This window comes from Lepisma saccharinum, chromosome 4, assembly GCF_977018435.1.
Source record: "Lepisma saccharinum chromosome 4, izLepSacc3.1, whole genome shotgun sequence".
NCBI classification, from domain to species: Eukaryota; Metazoa; Arthropoda; class Insecta; order Zygentoma; family Lepismatidae; genus Lepisma; species Lepisma saccharinum.
Genome location: NC_139232.1, coordinates 74,504,011 through 74,528,941, shown reverse-complemented (window position 1 = coordinate 74,528,941; position 24,931 = coordinate 74,504,011). Strand labels below are relative to the sequence as shown.

The following is a 24,931-nucleotide window of genomic DNA, read 5'->3' as shown; positions in this document are numbered from 1 at the left end:
AATTTCTTGGTAATACTTATTCATCCCACTCTACCCCCTGTAAATATTTGGAGCGATAAATTTAATCCTCTTCGTACTCCATTGTGTGCACCATTCCCCATTCGGGAGTAGTACCTTCTGCCACCTGCTGCAATCCATCGTTCAATCTGTGAAACACAGTAGAACAAAAGTAAACTCTGTGGCGCAACAGGTCTTTCAGAGCCAAAGCCTAAGCCTGCCAGAGCGGCTTTTTTTCGTCGCCGTTGTTTCTGGCTTTCGAGACCGGAGCCCACTTCTTTTCAAGTAGCTCCCCAATTGTACTGACGATGCTGGATTGACATAGATTTTTTATGTCCCATTGGGAATCGAACCAGGGACCGTGGACACCAAAGGGAGAATGCTAACCATTTGGCTACTCAGGAGCCCGAATATGTTAGAAATATGGTAAAATAGAGAGTGACCAAGATATAATCTGCAAGTGTGTGACCTACTAAGCAAACTGTTGACTACAGGATCAACATTAATCACCAATTTACCGGGAAAACGCTGCAATAATAACGACAGTTGATTTCTTTGAATGCAAGGAACTATCTAAATCTCTGACATTCCTAAACCTGAAGGTTTTTATCGCAGCTGAAGAAGCTATAATTTCCTTCCGTCTGGTCAAGATTATTTCAGCCTTGCCACTTCCGATTTTTCCGACATTAACTATTTAAGAGTTATTACGACCGGAGCATGGTACTGATCACACCACATCCACTTTGGTTGAGATCTAGAATGTGTAGGGCCCTACATCCCAAACCCTTATGTGCCGGCCCCCATGATGGAGTGGTTAGCACATCACGCTGCGATGCCAAGAGTCCCGGGTTCTAATCCCGGTCTGGGTATGGATGTTTGTGAGTGTTCATTCATCACTCATCCCCATCTTCGCAAATTAGCCAAAAGTGGCACAAAATGCGAAGTAAAATAAAATCAATCAATCAGCCAAATCCTCATGTGTCTTCATGGCAGTGTGCAATGCTTTACCTTTACAGTTTCATACATCTTACCAGATTTCTCAAGTAAAACACTTAGTATCAGATTATAAATTATGGATACTCAAGTTTGGACTACGATTGAACATTAACCAGTAGACCTACATAAAAACGGCTTCCATCAAAATTTAGCTTATTCAGTTCCATGTTAAGCTATTGTAACTAGATTTTTTGAGCATGCTTTCGATTTTTTATCGTCATGAGAACCAAAAAAAAGTGCCACTTTTTTGGTGATTTTCAAACGACCACTCTCTTTAAAATGTATCAATAAAAAACATGTGGTCCGATCTGATGAAATTTGAATGCAGTGCAGGCAGGAAGCTTTTAAATACAATTCTTAATTTTAAGATATTTTAAATTGGCCATAAAAAAGGTTTATATTAATTTTGTGAAACAACTTTTTCTCAGCATTAGGAAGTCCTACAAATACGTAAGATCTTGGTCTTGTTTTGAAACTCTTTTGCAGCTGTTTTTAAAACACATTATCATTGTCAATTGACATTGCGAAACCGATTTTATACATATTTTTATTCAACGGAGTAAAGATATATATATATATATATATAACTAACACAAAAATAATTGGCGATTTACCAGCCCCGGCTGGACACAACGTCTAAAACTAACAGTAGAAAGCTATAATGTAAAACAAATCTCGTCTCTTTTTTGTCCTTTAACAAAGAGAATAAATATTTGTAAACAAAATTTAAGGAGAGAATGATAACTAACCAGTCTCTTGCTTCTATATCAGGCGATTGATATTCCGATGTGACTTTGCTTTCGACATATATACTTTCGGCAAATGATTTCTAAAAAAGAAAGTAATTACATAGTTATATCCATTGGCGCGGAGGAAAATTTAAACCCATCACCAGGGCTCAAGAAATCCCGGTCGCCAGGTCCCCTTGGTGACTAAAAATTTCATCTTGCCGTAATATTGCCATTTTTTAAGTTTCAATGTACGAAACTTTGAAGATTCTAGAGTTCAAATTGCAGTACAGCGTAAGCTAACAAGTAATTTTTTTATGAACGTTGTGAACATTCCATAGAATCAGTAACAATTTCTTACTCTTCATTCCCAACCCCCAACGTCCCGCTTTCTCACATGATTTAGTGATGTTTTGAATAGGATGATGCTCAGCTTCTTATAGATTGATTGATTTACTTTATTTTACTTCGCTTTTTGTGCCACTTTTGACTAATTTGCGAAGATGGTAATGAATGATGATATGATGAAATTGATGAACAAACACTCAGAAACATCCAAGCCCAGTCCAGGATTTGAAACCGGGACCCCTAGCATCGTAGCACGATGTGCTAACCACTTTGCCACAGGGGCTGGCTCAGCTTCTTATAGTATCCACTTAGTATCTTATAGTATAGGTGGTTTCCTGACGCCTGATATTCAGAGCTGGCGCCTAGCTCTGAAGAAAATTTTTCGAGCACTGCCCATCATTACACGTTCCAGAAAGTACCTGCCATCATATGTCGTTCAAAGAACATTATTCCCCTGCCGCATCCTCGTGTCGAAACATGCCTACTGAAACCCAGTTATCCAGGTCAGGACAAACAAAAGTCTAAAGTTGGAAAGGAAAAGGAAAAGGGGATTAGCCCAGGTATTTGAATTTCCAGGAATATGCTACGTACTATGTCCGAGACACTGTTTGACTGTTTTGACTGCAGGAGGTGTCTAAGGTGAGAGATGTCCACAATGCACCAGGTGCCTTGTTGGCTCCGGGACCTTATTGGGATTATTGTTACGCGAGACCTCATTTGTGGGAACAAAGCCTGGTAGACTTCGAAGGAACTCATATGGGGATAATTTCACGTCACCCTTGATTTACAAGATACTTGACCGCGAGTCTTATATGCGTATGGATTCTTTGTCACGTACTTGCCGTTCACAGAACTTGAGTCCACATTCAACTAACAAATACGTATTTTTCAGATTTTTTCAAAGCCAAAGGTAGGTTGGAAAAGGTGAATGAACCTTTGAAGAGGAAAAAAAAATGGTTTTGGCCACGCTTCTAGCGACTCAAAGACAATGGTATTGGCTAGTATCTGTGCAAAAATATCAACCGATACTTTCCAATACTGATACCCTTGATATCGGCCGATATTGATAGATCGGTATTGGTATCGGCTCAGCCCTAGTAAAGATGTGTGTTGGACGTTGCTACATTGCACATGCTGTCACTGCAGGGATGTCTGTTGAACTGTGGATACCACGGACTGTCTCTCGGATAGCAACAGTGTGTGCAGTGTTCCCACGTTCAACACACATTTCTGTTCTCACGACGATAAAAAATCGAAAGCATATTCGAAAAGAAATGGTAACCATAGCTCAACGTAGAATTGAATAAGCTAAATTTTGATGTAAGTGGTTTTTATGTAAGTCTATTGGATAATTCTTAATTGCAGTCCAAACTCGAGTATCCATAATTTTTAATCCTATAGTAGTACATGCTTATTAGCCAAAAAATGACAAATAGCACAAGAAATTGTCAAAGAGAAGAAGCTTACAAGAAGCATGCTGTTAAATGTACGAAAAGTCTCAATGAATCTGGTGTGTGCTATTGCCGCCATTAAAAATTGCCACTTAGACAAAGTGTTTAAAAATGTTTCCAATAAAATTTGGCAGATAGCTTCTAGTCTTTAATCCTCCATCATCCGTGTCCTCATTGCAGCACAAATGTCCCGCACACGGCACTCAGTGCTGCCTCATCAAAAAACAACGTCATTTACGTGAATTATTGATGCAAATCGAGGTTGAATTACATTAGCTCTTACTGGAAATCAGGCGAAATATACATGAACGCAAACATGTCCATTTCAGACATTTTTATCAGTTAATAATAGATTGAGTGATTGATTTTATTTTACTTCGCATTTTGTGCCTCTTGGCTAATTTGCGAAGATGGGATGAGTGATGAAATTGATAAATGGACATTCACAAACAACCATGCCTGAGTGGGATTCGAACCCGGGACACCTGGCATCGCAGCACGATGTGCTAACCACTCAGCCACAGGGTCCGGCTGCTAATAATAGAAAAGTAAAAAATATAAAAAAATAAAAGTCTCGTAGAATTAGCTACAAGCTTAGACTTGTGAAGAAAAGCACCAAAATAATATTCTAAAAGTAATTAAAACGTTGCCATATAATGAAGGCACTAAAAAATTAATTCACCATTCACAAAATTATCAAAGAATTTTCCAAAAATATTCAACGCATATTTCAAGAAATTTCAATGTATTTTTTAAATCTAATTGAAATTGTACAACTTATATGGGCATAGAAAGGAACTATCTGTTCCAAAACTCTCTGTCTTACTGACTCTCAGAAGAAGCAATCAAATGTAGAAAACACACCTCGAAGAAACTTACAAAATATTTTCAAAATGTTCAAATCCCAATTTGTTTCTCATAGTCTTACGAGGTATACGTAAGAAAAGACCTACTGACTCAAATATAAGGAACTGAATGTTGTCACTTTTCAATAATATTGTTATTTTGACAGCTCCGGCATTTCTGCAATGGTTTCTGCATACAAATAATTTACATTCCGAACAACGTACCTTTGTTTTATTCTACTTATTTTTCTCAAATCCATGCCTGGCATGCTGTGATTTAAGATATGAAACGTTCCCATGCATGGTACTTAGTGCTGCCAAAGCGTGCTGTCTCTGGAAGGGTAGGCACAGGACGGAGCAGGGATTTGGGGGGAGGGGAAGATGTTATTTTTTTTTTTTTAACAGTAGTATGTTAAAATATAGCCCCTAGAAAATAAAAGATAACATTTTGCCGGAATCTTGTCTACTACTGTTCGAAAAAGTCGGGATAGTGATTGTAAAGGATAATGTAGTGATTAACGCTCTCGCCTTATAATCAAGAAGTAGAAGGTTCGATTCCCCCTGGAGGCATTGGTTCAGATTCTACTTTAATCTAGTTTCGATTAGATATCTGAGAATAAAGGCGCTTCTGTCTCGAAGGTCAGAAAACAGTGTCAATGGGACTCGATGTTCTGACCACGCGTCCGTCACCCAATGAAAAAGCCGTTCTGTCAGTCCCTAGCCATCTTACATTTGTTAGATTAAAACTGCTCGTAAAAATTATTTGCTACTTCAATAACAGTATTGTAAATGTTTCTCGCATTACAGAAATGGTTGGTTCACTTGATCGTCACTTAGCGTTTATTTCTTCTTAATGCTGACCTCCGCGGCGGATTGGTTATAACAGCGTGCTACAACAAGGGCCTCAGGTTCGAATCCCCACCTGGGCATAAGTGTTCTTTGTGAGTGTCCCTTCGTCAATGTCATCATATTATCACTCATTCTCATCTTCCCAATTAGCCAAAAATGGCAGAAAGCCAAGTAAAATAAACTAAATCTATCAATCAATTATTTCTTTTTAACTCTTTTATGCATATAATTTTTCTTCAACAGGCGACTTTTTAAAAAAATTATAATATGATTTAGAAAATGATGAAATGCTAAATGAGAACACGGACTATGTAACACACCGACCAGAAAATTTCAGTAACATGGATTTTCTCTATATGTTTGCATTGTACGTACTTTGCCCCATTTTAAAAGTAGCACGTTTTCAGTTATGTCACTAATCATGAAAGGAAATTTCGCCTCAATATCCCTTTCCTCAAAGAAATAAAATACTTTCCCTCTCTGAATCGAGATTGGTGTGGGGCACATCCAGCAGCTAACACTTCGCGAAAAGCGTTTCCTCAAAAGAGCTGAAAGCACCAAACTTAACACTGGTAACCAACTTGTATGCATTATTTGCAGTTAGAATTCTAATAATGCCTACTTTGATAGGTTAGGAGGCCAGGCTGAGGTGTTAGCAACACATTTTCGCTACATGTTAGCAGCTGGGTGTGCTCCGCTCCCATCACAGCTCTGAATCTTCCATGGAAACGCTGCTTCTCAACAAGCTCTGTACGTCCACTGCCTGCTTCGTCACGTGCTCGTACACGATCGGCACTCTTCGGAAGTCAGGGAGAGAGGGTGAGAGGGAGGAAAGAGGCCGGCCTCTCAGTTTGCATTACAGGTGAACGCGCCCCTGAAATTATGCTTTCCAGCACGAATCGCATAGGTTGTTATGGGACCAGCTGAGGCACTCTCGGGGGGGGGGGGGGGGGCTTGCTGAATGCGCAGATACAGTTCCAGGCAGGGTTGCAAACTTGCGGTAATTATCGGAAGACCTAGAATTTCAGTTTTCTTTTATTAAGCGTCGTTTAATGAAATTTATAAGTAATAAAATAATCTGTAATGGACAAATATATGTATTAGGGTAGGCCCGGGCTCTAAGGCCTCATAGGACGCTTTGCCACTGGGGACCGGTCACTTCAGAGGGGTGTAAGCAACTGAAAGAACAACAGAAAAAAGGCGCCAATGCCTCTATGCTTTCGAGGGAATAGTGATGATAAGTTACCTAGTGATTTCCGGGCCATTATTGTGCTGGTAAGGAAAATAATTCAAAATTTTAAAAAAGGCAACACTCGGTGCCACCATGCAGGTTACAGAGGGTTAATGTAATAAATTCCCTGTAAATCCATCTCAATCTATGAACACCAGTAGAGACAAATTGCTGCAAATTATTGCGAATTAGATAAAATTTGACAAATAGCTTTCTATAGGCTTGTAATGTAACATATTAACATCCCTGCAAATCCATCTTGAGCTATGGCCACTAATACAAACAAGTTAGGTGAAGTGTTGCAAAACGTTCTGACTGAGACAAAAATCTGGCAGCTAGCATCCTAGAGACCAGATATATAACATATCAATATCTCTGTAAAAATCATATTGAAAATAGCTGCCTGTACATATATATTTTGAAATTAATTTACTATAATTACTTTCCGTATTGTCAGGAACTTACAAAACACAAGAATGAAAGAAATTACTGAATACTAAAACAAAAATATTGTACTGCATTTTTTTATTTTTTTTACATGTATCACTGATTTTATTCTACATACATATGTACATATTTTGCATGTTTTGTCGACTTAAAAATTACAAGTATGTGCATACTTATATAAATTCTTTCTTCCTCCTAGGGTTTAAACTTGAAGATATGGAAACAATGGTAGAAGAAAATGGGAATGCAGGAAATTCTGGAGGTGATCCACTAGCTCCCTCCCCTGGGGAAGCAAGTTCCCCGGCTGTGACTTCGGTACAAAACTCCCAGCCCCCTTCCTTGATTGCAGCATCCCCATCCACTGGGGTCAGCATTGTGCACGTCACCATCCCACAGCCTCCCAGCACACAGGTACCGGGGAATGTCCCCGGCCGAAATTAATCACATCGTATGTTGGTTGCAGTGGCTGCTACAACTTAATTTCAGCATGCTAAGAATATTTAGTGAGAAGTTTTATTTTTTTAAAATACTTGGTCATGTGTGTATTTTGTTACATGAAAACAAAATAAGCATGTTTTTTTTTTTCAGTATTACAGCAGCCACTGTACCACATACTTTGAATTAATCGTACTTTCTTAGTTTATTCTGTGTGCATGGAGATTATAGCATATTAGTAAATAGTTGAATATGTGAACAGATTTTTTTTTTGTTCTCATGAAATTTATTTCTCCCTAAAAGCAATGGATGCAGGAATAGTGCTGTTTATTTATAAGTGCTATTTTTTTTAGTAACTCATACAACTTTGCTCTAAATGATTTATTTCTTCATTATATTTAACACATTAGAAGCCACGGTGGTCTAGTCTCAAGAACATCTGACTGCTATGTGGGAGATTTGGGGTGAGTGAACTAAGGTCAGAATTTTCCCAGGCTTGTCCCTGCATAAAGTGGCTCTGGGGTTCACCCAGCCTCAACTAGATAGGTACCTGGATGCAACCCTGGTGGGTAAAGGCAGCCAGAGTGTGGTGCTGATCACATCACCTTCAACATGGTCGAGATCGATAGAAAGGGGACCCTATCCCCTACATTCTCCTATATATATGCCTCGGCGCATGGTGCAAAGTGCACAGGAAACTACATTTTTTATTATTTAAGTACAGGGTGTTTCAAAAAGTACACAAAGACTTCGATAGACTAAGTACATCTTTTTTTTTTTTTTTTTTTTTTTTTTTTTCAAAAGACAGGTATAATTAAATTTTGTCTTGCATAGCTATGCTTCAATGTAACTCCCAGTGGTAATGTGGCAGTAATTTAAATTTGAAACTTGTCATTTGGAGATAGGTGTGGTACTTACACTCAATCTGTGATGAATTCTCCTTATGAAAAATGATTTGAGGAATGAAGTGACTATGGCATTACTCCTGCTAGACCAATTTATTGAGCCAGGAAACAACTGTCTAAGTATTTGCAGATTCTCAATGAGAGAGTGGACCATCTAGCTGAAAACTAGCTCTGTCCTTCTTGGTCATGTTTGCTTGTGAAATGTAAGATCTTTGTAGTGCTATTGCTAATGGTCTTCTCTATGGAAAACAAAGGGCTTGCTGAGATCACATCATGGAAAAATCTATTGATGGTAAATGTCGACACTGCACTTTTAAGAAAATCTACTATTTTATTGAGTGTATGGATTAATTTGACTACTACATTTTTAATGAAACTTTTATCTTAACTGCTCGACCCTGTGGCTGAGTGGTTAGCACATCGCGCTGCGACCACAAGGGTCCCGGATTCGAATCCCGGCCGGGCTTGGTTGTTTGTGAATGTCCATTCATCAATTTCATCACTCATCCCCATCTTCGAAAATTAGCCAAGAGGCACAAAACGCAAAGTAAAATAAACTAAATCAATCAATCATTTTAACTTAACTAATTGACACATGCAACACCAGCATGTGATCGAGTTTCATATTTGAATTCATTCACCTATTTTGAATTAATGAATGAAATTAGTTTTTAAACAGACAACTAAGTTATGTGTAATATATCTGTCAAACACACAATTTTTTTTCTATTCCAAGAGGCATACTACAGAACTGGATAGATGTTATACTTGAAGAGTTCTGCTGTGAATAACACGTAAAACAAACATTGTGTACATTTTTTTCTTATATATTCTTTCAAAGATGTATATATACTTCTGAAATACTGTACATATACAGAGTGGCAGATATATATCATTGGATTACTGATACATGTTTATGGACATTATGTCTTTTTTGTGTCATATAAGTTCCAGACAACACTCATGTCAGCAGTGGCGGCACCAGGATTAATCATCTAGGGGTGCTGAGGTGGTGTGGAAAGAAATTTAGGGGGTGCGATGTGGTAACTAAGGAAAACATGAAACATGCATGCAACCTTTCAAAACTTGGGGAGCAAGGTGCCAAAATAGGGAGGGGGGTGGCAAGGACAGTTTCCTTTCCCTTAGTAGATAAGGTTTGCATAGTGGGGGGCAAAAATAGCAAAAAGTGGGGGTCAACTGCACCCTAATTGCAGTTAATATTGCAGTGAAATGTAATAACTAGATTGACATCCATTTTCCAGGAAGACTCCCTCTTGCCCTCCCCCCCCCCTGGACGTCCATGATGATATGTATTAAGTCTTATACTCCAAGAAAGTGGTCATACAGTGTAAACATTCAGATACACGTTGCAGTCTTATTGAACTAAGTAGTGAAATACAAAATGAAATTATCCTTGTCTTTAAAATCACAATTTTTTAACCTTTTCAATGTAACCCACGAGGTACAAGACATATGGCACATTGTAACTTCCGTCTGCCACTTCAGGACAAAACGTGAAGTGCACAGCAACTTTGTCTTCGTTAATATCCCTTATTTCTCACTATCCCCAACGACGAACTGTACAATTTCTTCGTGAACACTGGGCCTCTTCCTAACAGTTTTTGACAAAACCTGAAATGGTACGATTACTAGACATGTTACTTGGAACAAATACATATAGAACGTATTAACAAGAAGACTACCCTTCACGTTACAACTCGCAATAAATAATTTTCCGAACACGACTTTGTGATACCTTGAAAGCAGCTGAAATTTTTGCTCCAGTGTGAGAAAGAACAAGTAGGCGGAAAATAAACTGTTTATCAACAATGCAAAAAAGAAAAAGGAAAAAAAGACTAACATTAAGCTGTAATCAATTATCGAAAACCACAAACAGACCACTTGAAGAAACAATAGAAAAAATTCATAACAACAACGCTGACGAAAGAAAAAAAGAAATGGCCACTGATCTTTATAGAGGCTGCCGCCAGTACAGGAAAGCATACAATAATAATGTCTTACTTCAGTGCCTAACATTCGGCGCTCAATATGACGACATGACATAATATGACACTCTAAGGGCTAGTTTTTTCAGTTGAACGTAGAGGGTGCGGAAGAAAATTAAGGGGTGTGCAAGCACCCCCTGGCACCGCCTCTGCATGTCAGTATGAATTAGGTGTGTATAATTTTGCTTTTTTAAAATGCATGTCAGTCAATTACACCTATTGACTACATGATTTCTTTAGATTGTTTCTGAACTTTACATTGGAAAGTTATGTAAAGGCTCCACAATCCAAAATAAAATAATATCATCATGATATATCATCGATAAATGTCACTAAGTCCAACATTTGTTATTTTTGAGATATATAATTATCAACCCATGTTAGTTCAATACATTAAGTTGCCTACATGCTTCAGTTTCCAAGAATTTCTTTCCATGGTGTTTGTTAGGTATTGTGTGATTGCACAAGAGTTGAATAATATAGGCAATTAGGAAGAGCATCAGATGCCCTCAGAATTTGAATGCAGGAGCATTCTGAAGGTTGAGCTTATTGCCATATGTGCTACACTGCATTAGAGTGTTGTTTAATGCAGTTAAATATGTAAATAAAATTAAGGATGTATATAGTTGCCTGTCTTCTCTGTCTTCTTTATAAGAAGACTTGTGTGTGTACATTGATGTTCTTCAGGTGTGATTTAAAGTTGACCTCCATGGCGGGGTGATTAGCACAGCATGCTACGATGCCAGAGGTCCTGGGTTCGAATCCCAGCTTGGGCATGGGTGTTCTTTGTGAGTGTCCCTTCATTAATTTCATCATATCACTTTCTCCTTATTTTATGTTGCTTTTCTGCCTCTTTAGGTACTGAAAAATTTCAGTGTCACATATAATCTCTGCAAATACATATGCATAGAATCAATACTATAGTTACTTCTTGCTTTATTAAACATGTTAATAGATCCTAATAGCATCGGAACACTAAGTGAACTTGAAACAAGCTTTTTTGTAAATAAATATTCCAATGAAAGCCAATTATGTGTACGGAATACAGTTCTTGATAATATACAGCACCTGTATTGAAACATTTGCTGTTACACATAGCATTAGATAGAGCAAGTATTTAGATAATATGCACAATGGGTAACTGTGAGATATGACATATTTAGAATAGGAAGGTGAGTTGTAAGCATGAAATGTAAAAATGGCACTTTTACAGCACCATTCCATCCATTGTATTCTTAATTATTTGGAAAGCTGCAAGTTATATCATTTACTATTTGCTGGGTTTCTTTCCATTATTCAAGGCTGTGCTTGGGACGTGGCTTGCCGAATGCTGGTAATTTTTGTTGATGTAGGAAGTCCCATTTATCTCATAATATTTAATTATAGAATAGTAATGATTTTCGCTTTTTACTCATGCAATATAAACACATACATATTGTTTATGTATGTGTATATATGTTACATATATATGTAAATATAATTTTTTTTTGCATGTTAAAAAAATGTTTGCATGTCAAGTTTCATTTTAAAATAGAATATTTGTTAGATAGTTGTTATTCTTAACGGTATTTTTTTAAATATATTGATCAATTGTTCCTTTGTGCTCTTTTTAAACATAATTCATGAATTTAGGAATATCACTTATTTTGTGATTTTTTTATTGATTCATGAAAGGGAACCAAGAAATATGCAATGGACCATCCTATGGAAATGAGGATGGAAACATATTATTACACTAATGTAGGTCTGATTAGCCCATGTTCAACCTTCCTACTCAAAAGTAACATTTTCGTTTTTCATGTTTGTGAGAGTATGTTAATTTTGCTTTAATGTGTACATGCACATTGATGAGATGTCTTATATTAATTATTTCATCTTTTAAAGTTCCAACACAAAAAAGTGGAGTAAATACTACTTCATAAATCTTTATTGCAGATATGTAATAATTCTTCATTTCATTTGTACTGTTTTTATCTTTCTTTCTGTAATACCTGATTGTCATATCAATTTGATGAACTTACTTTAAAAAGAACAGACCAATTCTTAGAAGAACAAGAACTTCAAATTTTGAAGAGACCTCTTATTATTTTTGTATTTGGCCTTGAACAGAGAAAGATCTTTTAAAAGGAGAATCAAACAAGTTGATGAATGAAATAAATATGAGAAGAAAAACAAAGCTATTACAGGAATAAAATAAAGCAATGTTATAATAAAATATAAATTACTCATTGGGGGTGGAACACTCTATTTCAGTCACACTATACTTATTGTATACAAACTTAACAGAAAGAGAATAATATGCTCTACACTTACTTCTGGGCAGCAAATGACAATGTGTGATATGTGTGCATGTCAGAGTAGTAGACAGAATTGAATGAGTGAACTGCTGGGACAAATTCTTTGTGCACAATCCCCTCAATGCACAAAAATCGGAAAATAATCTTAAGAAAGGAGTGTACCACCTTTTTTCTTAGAGCGTGGCTTTTGTCACCTTGTAAGTAAGATGCTTGGGTGCCAGTAGCGTATGCAGGATTTCATCGGGGGGGGGTTATTTCTAAAACTTTCTCCAAATTTACATTACATTTGTTTTATTATAATTTAATTAATTAATAATAATTAATGATATGTATAATTAATTAATTAGTTTTATTACTACTATTAAGTAGTAGAGATCTAAATAAATATATTTATGAAAGTAATAGAACAAAATTACTCTAGTCATTAGATTTTTAACAAATTCTAGGAGCATTTTTTTTTGTTCTTTTGTTACGAAATAATTGTCTAGTCAACGGTTATTTGTATATGATAGGCAAGACATTTTAAGCGTGACGAAAATCCTTAAAACAAGCAAATATATTAAAATAAATTGAAATAATCAAAATATGAAACTCATCCAAGGAACCGCGATGGTCTGATCGGTAGGGTGTCTGACAACCACGAAGGAGGTCCGAGTTCGATTCCCGGAATTGGTTGGAATTTTTCAGCACTTGTCCCTGCACCCAGCCTCATATCAATGGATACCTGAGAGCAACACTAGGGGGTAAAGGCAGCTGGAGTGTGGTGCTGGTAACCACCTCCAAAATGTCTTGAGATCGAGAATGTGTGGGATCCGCACCCTACATGAGCTTTCATGGCTCGGTGCAAATGCACGGGGAAATTTACATTCCCTTTACCTATGGAAGGAACTCTCCCAGGATGATGAGGCGTGATGTACATGTTGCTAAATTCCACTGAGTTTATCTTTGCGCTCAATAGTAAGTTTAAAGACATTCCAACATATTTATCACTTCTAGGTGAGAGTTCACAAGGGAGTGCGAAATCAGTACCGGGAAGAATGTTTTTGTAATAACGTCGACACACTGGGACAAAGCAAGGAATTTTCACAATTCTCGCAAGAATTACTGCACAACTTTTTGCAAAAATATTGCAAAATTGAACTTTGCGGTCTCCTAGGTTGTTTAGACATATCGATGGATCCCAAACTACACTGTAGAGATATATGAGAAACGTGCCAATACCACTCTCTACTATGCACATGCACGATAATTCACATTTGGATTGTTTCGCTGTTAAAACATTTCACAATAGTGCTTATTGTAGTTCGAATCAAGAAATTCAAACGTACCACGGTAAACAATGGGAAGGCGAACTGGTTGTGTATTCTTATTGGCCTAGCATTTTTCTACATTAGCCGCTTACAATGAACCAAGAACTTTATTTAATGCTCATTGTTCACAGAAGAAAATATATATGTTCATTGAACATTATTGCTGCCGAGATACAAAAGAACTTTTTTTCTCTTTTAAATTATAATTGTCCTAATTTTTATTTTCAAGAATTTGTGTTTATTTTCAAGACATTCACTTTTAAAGATGCATGTTTGGAACGCTGTGCTTTTCTCCATGCTGCATGGGAATAATAATTCAAACTATTATTGTTATTATTATTATTGCAAATTTTTGACTGTGATAAATAAGCCATTTTTAATTTTTTCTACAGCATTTTCTATAGTATTTCAAAAGATCAAAGGGGGGTTGGTTCAAACCCAGTAACCACCCTCCCCCCTTGCATACACCACTGCTTGGTGCTTACTCTTTCATCAACCAATTTGCCTGGAACCCTTTTTATGTCGTGGTTTTCACTCATTTTAGGTGCAAAATGTTACACTAAATACAAAAAAGTGTGGTTTGTGATAACACTTGTAGCAGAACTGCACAAATAAAGGTTAAATGAAACTTTGTGAAGTCATGCTAATTAGTTGAATGTGATAGTGTTAATTTAAAATAGTGATTCACTTGAAATTAGAATGACTGTTGTGACGATCCGTTGCACAAGTGAGTGACTTCTGGAAACTTTTCCAGTTGCTTGGATTACAGTTGCTGTGTGCATTAATGGTGGTTATTGGTTTCCTTGTGTGAGTTTTGATTTTATTTTAGAGGACGTTAGCAGTATTAAATATTGAGATGTGCAGGCTAAAAGGAGCAAAAATTGTTATGATTTTTTTAATTCTTTTGTAGATTGTTAGTGTTGTATATTTAATTCAAGAGAAATATTAATGTATTTCTCTTCCTTTAGGTACAATCTGTTATTCAGCCTAATCAACAGTCAGTTATACAGACTGCTGCCAACATTCAACCTGTTCAATTATCAAAGGGTAATGTGATCTTGGTAAGCAAGCCAAATTCTGTGATACAAACAACTGGAGGAAGCTTGCAAACATTACAGGTAAGATGCTACTGAGGTTATTATAAGCATGGTTAAGTCTTCAGCTGAATATACAGGATGAGTCAGACAGGTTGTTTACCCACTTCAATGAGTCATTACTAGACCTTGGTTTTTTAGGTTCTAAAAAGTGTGCTTTTAGGTTCCTAAAATAGGCTACAAAAATCCTAAAATAGGTTCTAAAAACTTTAAATTAGGATCGAAAAATCCCGAAGTAGGTTGCAAAAACTTAATTTGGTACAAAATTCCTGAAAAATACTGATTAGATACAATCGTTAAAAACAAAATTTTCATTTCTTTATATAATTTTCAAAATTATCTACAAATTATCAAAATACTGCACTTACTTGTGCTGTTATAAAAACTTACTTGTTGATATGAAAAATGAATTACGTATGTATAATTTGCTGCACAATATCAGGGTGGCTACTCGCTTGTTCCGGGAACTACACGTGAATTATTGGCTCCGGAAATTATTCATGCATTTTGGCAAAATATGAAAAAAGGTACAAGCGGATGTTTTCTCTATTCCAATTTTTTCTCCGTAGACATGAAAAATTGCAACTTTTATTAATCCAAATCCCATTAAATTTATTCACTGAAGTTTCTCTCAGTTTAGCTTTTTTATTTTATTTTTTGAGGAAGAAAAATAAAGCTACATGGAAAATAAAACAAAATTTTCTCAATCTGTTTACTTCGTTAGTGTCTTTTGCAGAACAATCTATCTGACAGATGGAAGATTATTGCAAAATAGTATATCTTGAAGATGATTAGGTAAATCTTTTGTTACATTGGAATCATACAAACCCTTTATATTGTTAGTATTTTTGTGTGTGGAAGGGAGGGTGAGAGTCTGCAAGGTTGGAATAGAGAAAACATCTACTTGTATCCTTGTTTTTTTTGGAAAGTTCACCTTGAAAACTAGGAATTATACTTGAATTTTATCATGGTCCTAGTGACCACCATGAATCTTTTTACGTTATCCACACTCAAACTCCACCTTTTGTCAGCGAGGATCATTTCATGTGCTGAAAATTATCTTTCAAACAGAAACATAGTCAGTAGTGCACACTTGAATGCTGAAACATTTCTTCGCAAGGCATGAATGCCACAAAAGGACCAAACTGATGTGAGAGTGATCAAGGCCACACAGATCAGAAGTTTGCACTTTGGACTGTGCAGGCAGTAGAGACGATTGGGTGCCAAAATTGAGAATGGGGAGGGGGAAGGGGCCAAGGACAGTTTACTTTATCTTACTAGGCAGGGCTTAGCATTAAGAGTCTATAGTACAGGGGTAAAAAGTAGGGGAGAACTGTCCCCTTTTGCCGCCACTGCCTGCAGGTAACAATGAAGTCAGACATTTTTTTTGTTTAAAGCTTTGACAAATATCATGTACTTGGAGGGAGTGAAATCGACAGAAAACATGTTTTAAACATGCCACTCGTTGAATTATTTCGCCACCAAACCTAGTAAATACCTCTGTGAGATATAAAAATCCTGTAAAACCTAAGAAAATATAAAAACCTAAAAAGAGGTTTAATTTAGGCACATAAACCTAAAATAGGTTGTAAAAAGCAAAATAGGTTATTTTAGGTACTATAAAACTTCGTCGGTTGTTTCGTTTTTTAATGAAACGCTGATATAACTTGTTATCTCTTATTTACCTGCAAAGGAAAAAATAGGTTTAAAACCTAAAATCCGAGGCCTAGTCATTACCTACATGAAATTGCATCTTAACAGTCTCAAAGTTTCTGTCATTTTTAAGCAGTTGGCCATGCTGCAACTGTTACAGCTATATGCTGAGTACCATCTTGGATGATGACATAGACACTGTTGACTCAATTGCCACTCTTCCATTCCCAGTATCAGTACATCATTAAACCAAAGGTGTAGCCATGTTTATGACTCACCCTGTACTAAAACAGTTCATGCATGTATTCATCATAGTACTGTAATTTGTCTCATAAAATTGTGTACATGTAGTCTAAGGAGTGTATTTAAAATAAATTTAATTCATCATCCTTCAGCTGTTTTTGTTCTTGCTGTTGTTTTTTTTTTCACCTTAAGAATACTGCACGTTCTTTGTTGATTTGATCTGCCCCAATTGCTCCATCATGTTTGTAAATTGTCTGTTTATACTGTTATTGAGAAATGTGCATTGTCTTTGAACTTGAGAATCAGGACCATTCCAATCAACACTAAGTTCTAGCCTAGAGGAGTGGGCAGAAATAACATGTACGTAGTGTGTGAACATTCATAACATTCCTAAATGTGTACCTTTTCTTTACAACTTAACACAAAATTGTTTGTAGGAATGTCAAGAATTTGTGATATTATTAAGTGTACTCACTATTGTCACCGCAATTAAAAAAATAAAGTTTGTAAAGTCTGGTATGCACTGGAAGGATAATTGAGACTGAATCTATAGCTATGGAACCGAAGAAAATATACACTGTGAATTATGGTCATGCAATTTGGAGATAATTTATTTCAGACTGCCAATTTCAGTAGAAAAGAGAGATGGAAAACTTTCCACAAGGTCAAAATTCAAAGTTTTAATGACTAATGCCATGTTAATCTGTGGCTTGCAACCAATCTTGGGCATTTGTAACCCCTGATGGGTTTTGGAGTAGTGATTTTAAGGCCAAACAATTAAGTCACATTTTAGAGCATATAATCTTAGTTACCAACACAAACAGTCCAGAATTCTGTTAACAGATGTAGACAATTACCCAAGTACTGACCTACAGTCCCATGGAAACCCATAAATACCGTATTTACGTGTGCGTGTATAATGCGCACCTGGTTTTTGATGGGCAAAAGTGACAAACAATTATATCTTGTACATAATGCGCAGTGCAATACAGCTTCAAGAAATGGCTTTCTTAGTTGTAGGTCGTAAAGCTGTTGCTATGCTGATAAGAGTGATTGACAATACCTATTCAATGAGTCACCAGGGCCTCCCCGATGGCGCAGTGGTAGCATTGTCACCTCGTAATCAAGGAGTTCCAGGTTCGATACCCGGTGGAGGCTCATAATGGTTCGGATCCCACTTTAAACTGTAGGTCCAGTCACAATTAGCCTTACTGTGCATAAAGTGCACTTAAAACAAACACCAAATCAATCAATGGGTCACCAACCTTTGCCAACTCCTCCCTCTTCCTGCACTGTGCTTAGCATCCCAAAGCTTTCACTCCTTAACCACCTAATTTATTCTGTAATAGTAGAAAGCGAGATCAAAATTATGTTATGGATTTGCAGTGCTTAGGAAGTTATTTTCTATTATTTCTCTCCGAACAAATACTGCTGATACACATCCCATGTGATGGGAGGTGCATGCTCGAATTTTGCCAGAATGGCACTGCTTTTCTTGGTGTCGCAGAACATTATATCACAAAGTGAAAAATCATGGGAAATGGCCTTCAAACTTTTATACGTGATTTTGCTCATTCCTACTTTACTTTTTCTAAAAAAACTTCAAAAATATATACTTTTTCCATAACTAACAACATTTATGCGAGACACATTCAGGACCCTCAAATTAGTAGTTAGCAGCACAAAATTTCTTCCATTAAGGCATTTACACACTCCATATATATATATAATATTATTTGTCCAGTAATACTTTTTAATTATTCTTTTCTTTCATCCAAAGTACCATAAAAATCAGAACGTTCCTTCATTTTGTGATGAGCTTATTTCAACCGCATTTCACATTAGTGTCGCTATCTTGATTGTAATACTGTTGCCATATTCAGAAACTGCATGATTTAAGCTTTACAATGATATATAACATGATAGGGTTCCGTAAACATGAAAAATCAATGCGTCACAAAATGATGGAATGACCCTGTATGGTTTCATGTTGTCTGTCCGAATTATTCCGTGCATAATATGGACCACAATTTTTGGGGGTCAAAATTTTGGAAAAAAATGCTCATACATGAGTAAATACGGTAATAATTTTGCTCAGAAATTTTCCTTCTGACGGTGTATTTTGTTGCACCTGGCAACATTCCTTAGATTATGCCAGTGAGGTTTCGCGCGATACCAGTACAGCTGCAATGGAGCATAGGAAAATCGAAATAGGTGCAACAAAGAAACCTTTCAGAAGAGCCATTTCAGGCCAAACTTAATTTTTTCTTGTGCAGTTGTAAACTTATTACTTGGGTACATGTTGCGTATATGAGGGGTTCCCAAACTTTTTCGTTTCATGGCACCCTTAGTGTTTCAGAATTCTTCTGCGGCACCCAAGTCAGAATGTAGGCCTATCTAACACTTGAAACGCTCAGTTAGTATGGTAAGGTTGCTTGCCTTAAGGGCATGAGGGAAGAATTTCCATGTTGCTGTCCTCTCTGCAGAGCACTGTTGCCAACTTAGCTCTTTTTGAGCCAGGTCTAGTTCTTTCGTGCACTCGTTTGGCTGGGGCGCACATCATCCTGCCCCACTATGGTGCCATCACTGGCTCCGGCTTACATAGACAACTTTTGCCATAAGTATACATTTTGCACGTGATATTGACATATTGTTATATTTGCTGCATCGGCCCACTCCCTCTTACCTCCCCAGCTACTTTTCTTTATAGTGCCTTGGCTGACGTGAAGAGGGCATAATATTGTTATCCGGGAATACTTTATTTTAGATTTCATACAACCATCGGTGGATTATTGAGATGGGTGATGCCGCCGGATGTAGATGGTGAAAACTAGGAATAAACTAATGGTATTAACAGTGCCCCCACTCACACCCCACTCATTTGACACCTAAAATTACCCTAGGAGGCCATTTATCCAATTTTGTAAATCTAGCTCCTTGAAAGTTTTTACTCCGTTTATGGTAAAATTCAGCTCTTTTATGCGCATCAGGTTTGGCAACACTGCCAGGATGACCGTAGAAGGCAAGGAGAAATGCATTGCGCCTATGGATGTATTATTTTATTTGTTCTCTTGGGAATATAAAACTTCCTATGGTATAGAAAAATATATCAACAGAAAAAGGACAGACTGAAGTAGTAATTGACAGGCGGAAAAGTCAAAACTTGTATTTGATTAGCCATAACTTGAAGTTGAAGTTGATACACGGGTTTATGAAAATTCTTATTCATCATGTTTTTTAAACACCGTATCTAGCTTAATAATCAACTTTACAAAATGCTTTCACTTCAACATGTGGAGAAATTCTTACTCTATTCAACACCAGCTTTTTTCCTCAGTAGCATTGCCCATTCAGGAGATATTGAAATAAATGCACAACTGGTGCAAAATTGTCACTCTTTTTCTTAAGTTAAAAAATAAACCTATTTCAAATTCAGAAACATTTTGTGTGTAAGAAGTACAAAAACAACGTGTAGACTAACAAGTAGGTCCCATTTCAGTGAAAATATTGGAACATTTTGCGTGCCCCTGTAAGCCAGCCAGTGTGCAGCAGCGCACTCTTTGGGAACCACTGACCTACATCCACTGACAAAATTCTGGACTGCTAGTGTTGCCAATCATCCAAGCCTCTAAAATGTCACTTGTTCACTTCCTATTTACCTAGAAAATCAACATGACCTCTATCATTCGGCAACCACAGATTAGCATTGCATCAATCGCAAAACTTTGAAAGCCGGCCTTCGTGGCAGAGTGTTTAGCACATCTCACTTTTCCAATGACCAATTTCTTCCTGAAATTGGCATTCTGGAATACATTTCTTGACTTGAGCCAGTAATTAATTTCTAAAATTTTCTGTATGGAATGAACTGGTGACCAAATTATTTTTTGGAAAAATACCTTAATGGATGCGACTTCATAATGCAGAAAACCTATTCCAAATATCTCTCCAATGTGCATTGTTATAAGTGAACAGAATTAAGGTTGTACAACTTTTGAAACAGTCTTTATATGAATGTAACTCACTACCTGCTATTACTCTGTTTCAGGTCGTTGAAGCAACAAGCGATGAAAGCTTATCAAATGATGACGAGCAGACAAAGAAAAGGAGAGAAATACTAGCAAGAAGACCTTCGTATAGAAAAATTCTAAATGATCTTGGAGGTGGAGAAATAGCAGGTATTGTGAATAATACATTTTCATGGCTGTAGACGCAGCCGCATAAGTTAAAAATAATGATTTTTCACTTGAAAAAGCACTGGGACTTTCCATGTGGCAGTTCCTTACCGAGAACACTATTTAGAAAGCAGAATAGAAAACTTACTATGCTCGCCAATATGCTTTCGATTAGTAATCACGAAAGAAAGAATAATAAATAGTGGAATATTATAGTGTAAAGCACATTGTACAGATAGATATATATATAATGTGTCTTTGCAGAGGAAAAGGGCGAGTCATCTTCCACTTCCGAGTCAATGCAAGATAGTGAGCTGTCCCCAATTGCAAGCAATCATTACCAGCCTGCTACAGGTTTGTTGAAAAAATTGCTGGGAAAAAAAAGAGAAAATTTTTGCATTGTGTTGCGAGTGTGTTGACTACTTGTTAGTACTGCCTTCTTCTTCACAGTTCTCTTCAATGGAAGAGCCTGGTACATTCATTAATATGCACTAATTGTACAATACTGAATTAAAGTAAACGTAGTGTAATTGTTGACTAGATTATCTCAGTTAGGAGCAGCCAAATGGAAAATAAAAATTCAGTTCTCAACAATGCCATTGTGCACTTTTAGATGCATATGAACACACTACATGAAATAATTTGTATTTATAGGGATGTATGTTTTTCAAACACTTCACTGGTAATAACGATAGTAATTTGTATAGTTTGATAAATGTTCACCAGGCTTTTTCCAATTCTGTCGCATTGTAAAATATTGCAGCTTTGTGTGTTGTACTTTGTCTTATTAAGCAAAGAGAATGCTTTTTCTTTGCTGACAGTTTTGTTACATCATAGTTTGAAAATAAATAAAATAAAAATGGGGTATTTTGTACCCTGTGTTGTTAACATTTTGTTAAAGTATAGTAAAATTACTCCCGTTTTATCCCACTTTTCCTCATGAAAATATGTTTCTTTCCCAGCAATATAAAAGCTATTTTATCTCCCTAAAACAGGCCAAAGATTCTGAATGATTGAAGTGAGATATTTATCATTAATGCAGTAAAATGTAATTTCAAGATGTTGTTGAGTCTTCTTGGTAAAGCATATTGATTTTTGTTCTTACACAATATATGAAGAATGTTCAGAAATATCCTGGAAAGAATTTTTATGTAATCACATGCCAGATATATTGGTTATGCACTTTCCTGCAACTATGCACTGAGTCTATTGGGTCTCCCATTGTTGGAAAGCATTCTAGCATTCTTCTTCACCTGCGTGTTTTTTTCTTGAAGTCCTCTGTCTTGTCAAATCACTTTTTTCTCAAATAAGTCTAATGAAAATGGAGGGTGGGGAATTATGGAGATGCCCTATGCCACCAAAAAACCTTCACAATATGGCTATTGACGCATAGCACATTGTCATGATCCAACCTCCATTTCCAGGTTGCCACTTGCCCAAACATTTCCTTCTGGCGGCATCTTGCATCAGAACCTGACCTGTTTAAGATTGCAGTTTCTTCTCTCATCTCTCGTATAAATTGCCAGCGTCAGGGCATTGCCAGTGCATGTGGTTGAAGGGTGACCTGACTGGAGGTCGTTATTCACAATCTAACACCTATTCCAGAGGTAGATGTGCTGCTCAAAATATCTTCATGTGGCTTATGGCGTAATCTCCAAAGGCCGGTGATATCAATCCATAGTTTTCTGTTGGTGAATTTCCAAGTTCAAATCAAAATTTGATGCCTCCCATGCAGTAGCTTAAAGCTCGCAGCTTTAGTAACTCCTTTGTGAAATGTAATGAACAACACAGGCAGCATGACCACAATCAATAACTGCTCTCACCAACTGGATGCATCAGCTGGAAATCATGCTTTTTGCTGTCACTTTCTCCAATTCCATTCTCCAATTCCATTGCTGGTTGGTGACAGTGATTTCTTTGACCATAATATTAGTCTGGGATATTCCTTAACACACCTTGTACAGTATGAAAATTCCGTCCATTTTTAAGAATAAGACAAGAATGTTTGTGGAGTCTGATGTGGAAGACATTATGAAAGGTGATGTGAATATTTAATACTGATATCTGTTTGCTTATATTTACATTGACAAATTGGCTTGTATGCTAATGCATAAATTCCCAATTAGCATTATTTCTAATTTTATGCTCAAAGTGTGTGATTGAAACATGTGTAACTTTAAAGGAAGTGCATTTTATGGAATGTTGAACACACACACACATATATATATTATAATTTTACTTAAAGCAATATGCTGTGTACTTTGTAAAGTATTGATGTCTAAAAACTTGCACAACTTTAAAAAAAAGAACTTGCAGAAAGCACCATTCATTTAGTAGGTATTTACATGATATAGAATTAGAAGAATCAGAAGTAGTGAACAATTTATTTAAACAAAATGCAATTTTTGTGTAATTTAGGACTGAATCGATTCAATATTCTTGTGCATTACAGAGTTCTGCTCTTGGGTTCACATCTGAATAGTGTATCTGCTAATCAGAAATTTTCTTTTGCCACACAATTGGCATGGAATTAGTGAAAATTGCATATTTTGTATGACTTCCCAGATATAAAATGCCATGAAAGTTTCATTTAGCCTTTCTCTTAAATGCTGGATAGACAAACTTTCCAAATCCTGAAAATGCATCGCTGATTAAATTTGAACCTACTGGGTGATGCTGGTCAGTGCATCGTGTTTCATTGTTGCGCCAGTTTTTCAGACCTTTGAGACTGGAGTCTGTTGATCCCTGATACTGGATCAACACCGACATTTTGGAACTTCCACTTGGGATTCGAACCTGGAACTGCTTATACCGAATATATAGTGTATAAAATATTAGGGTTATAATAATATGACTTTTTTTATGTTGGCATAATGTACTGGTGAGAAGATTTACTTAACTGTTGGATATATTAAATATGCATTTGAGTTCAGAATCTGAATGTGTAGCCACATTCCTAAATGTGTGTATCAGGATGAATTAGATGGGCTTTTATTGTCTAGAGAAGCCTTGGAACTAAGAATGATTCCTTACAATGACTCCTGGTGTTTTTTTAGTGGTTCTGGTAACTAGTATATTCAGCCCTGGTTAGTCTTTGGTGCAAAAAACAGACAAAACTCAAACTTTTCTAAAAAAATAAAACTGCATATATAAAATGGTATACATGGATTATGTTTTTAAGTCTCATCCTTAATATATGTAATTAACATTGCTGTTTGAAGCATGTTACATCAACTTCATGTAATGTTGAAGACCCTCAACTGTATTCATGAGATCAAGTTTTTACTGTTTCAAATGAGGTAAGATGTCATGTGAAAACGTCCATATACAACCTTTGTCATAAAAGTTCCAGGGTTGTACACAATAAAATATTCAACTTCTGTTCCCTTCACAATTGATATACTGCTCTTATTGCAATGAAGGTTTTGGAAGCAAATGCAGATGAAGTGGAAAACCTTCTTGTGGTATGCTCTTTAGCTTATCCATTGCAGCCTTCTGGATAGCAGCAATGTTCTTCTTAAACTGCCTAGCTTTCCACTTGTTTTATAACTGTAAATATTACATGGCAGGATAATATAGAGGATGTTGATTAGACTGTCATTTGGTGTTTACCAAGAATTTCCTTTGCTGGCAGAGTAGTGTGTGTGTTTTTGTATTGTCATGCAATAAGAACTATTTCCACATGCCCAGAAGTCAGGGTGGTGGCAGTTTTTTAGTTGAGGTTGGTATTTTTCTAGCCTCTTTCTGATGCAATCTAAGCATTGTTCACAACTGCCCAGACCTTCAATCATCTTCGACTGACACCCTATTGTTAACAAACCTCTTATGCCATTCAAACACATGGTCTTGTAAGGGGCACTGTAAATTCAGTGTTCCAGTATTGATCTTCCCTAACTTTACATTAAACTTATGTTTATGTTCATT

At 36.5% G+C, this 24,931-nt stretch overlaps 1 protein-coding gene across 7 annotated transcripts in view; it reads left to right on the top strand.

Annotated features, from left to right (window-relative positions):
- The window catches only part of CrebB (Cyclic-AMP response element binding protein B), an 84,088-nt gene that overhangs the window by 23,651 nt on the left and 35,506 nt on the right, over positions 1–24,931 (top strand). For 4 of the 7 annotated variants that reach the window (XM_083120761.1, XM_083120758.1, XM_083120762.1 and 1 more), the window contains 4 exons: positions 7,092–7,207; positions 14,814–14,963; positions 20,881–21,010; positions 21,272–21,361. In XM_083120761.1, coding sequence (XP_082976887.1) covers positions 7,109–7,207; positions 14,814–14,963; positions 20,881–21,010; positions 21,272–21,361 — 469 coding nt within the window. In that variant the 5' untranslated portion in view covers positions 7,092–7,108. The remainder of the gene's footprint in view (positions 1–7,091; positions 7,208–14,813; positions 14,964–20,880; positions 21,011–21,271; positions 21,362–24,931) is intronic. The other 3 variants (XM_083120764.1, XM_083120763.1, XM_083120760.1) reach the window with 2 other exon arrangements.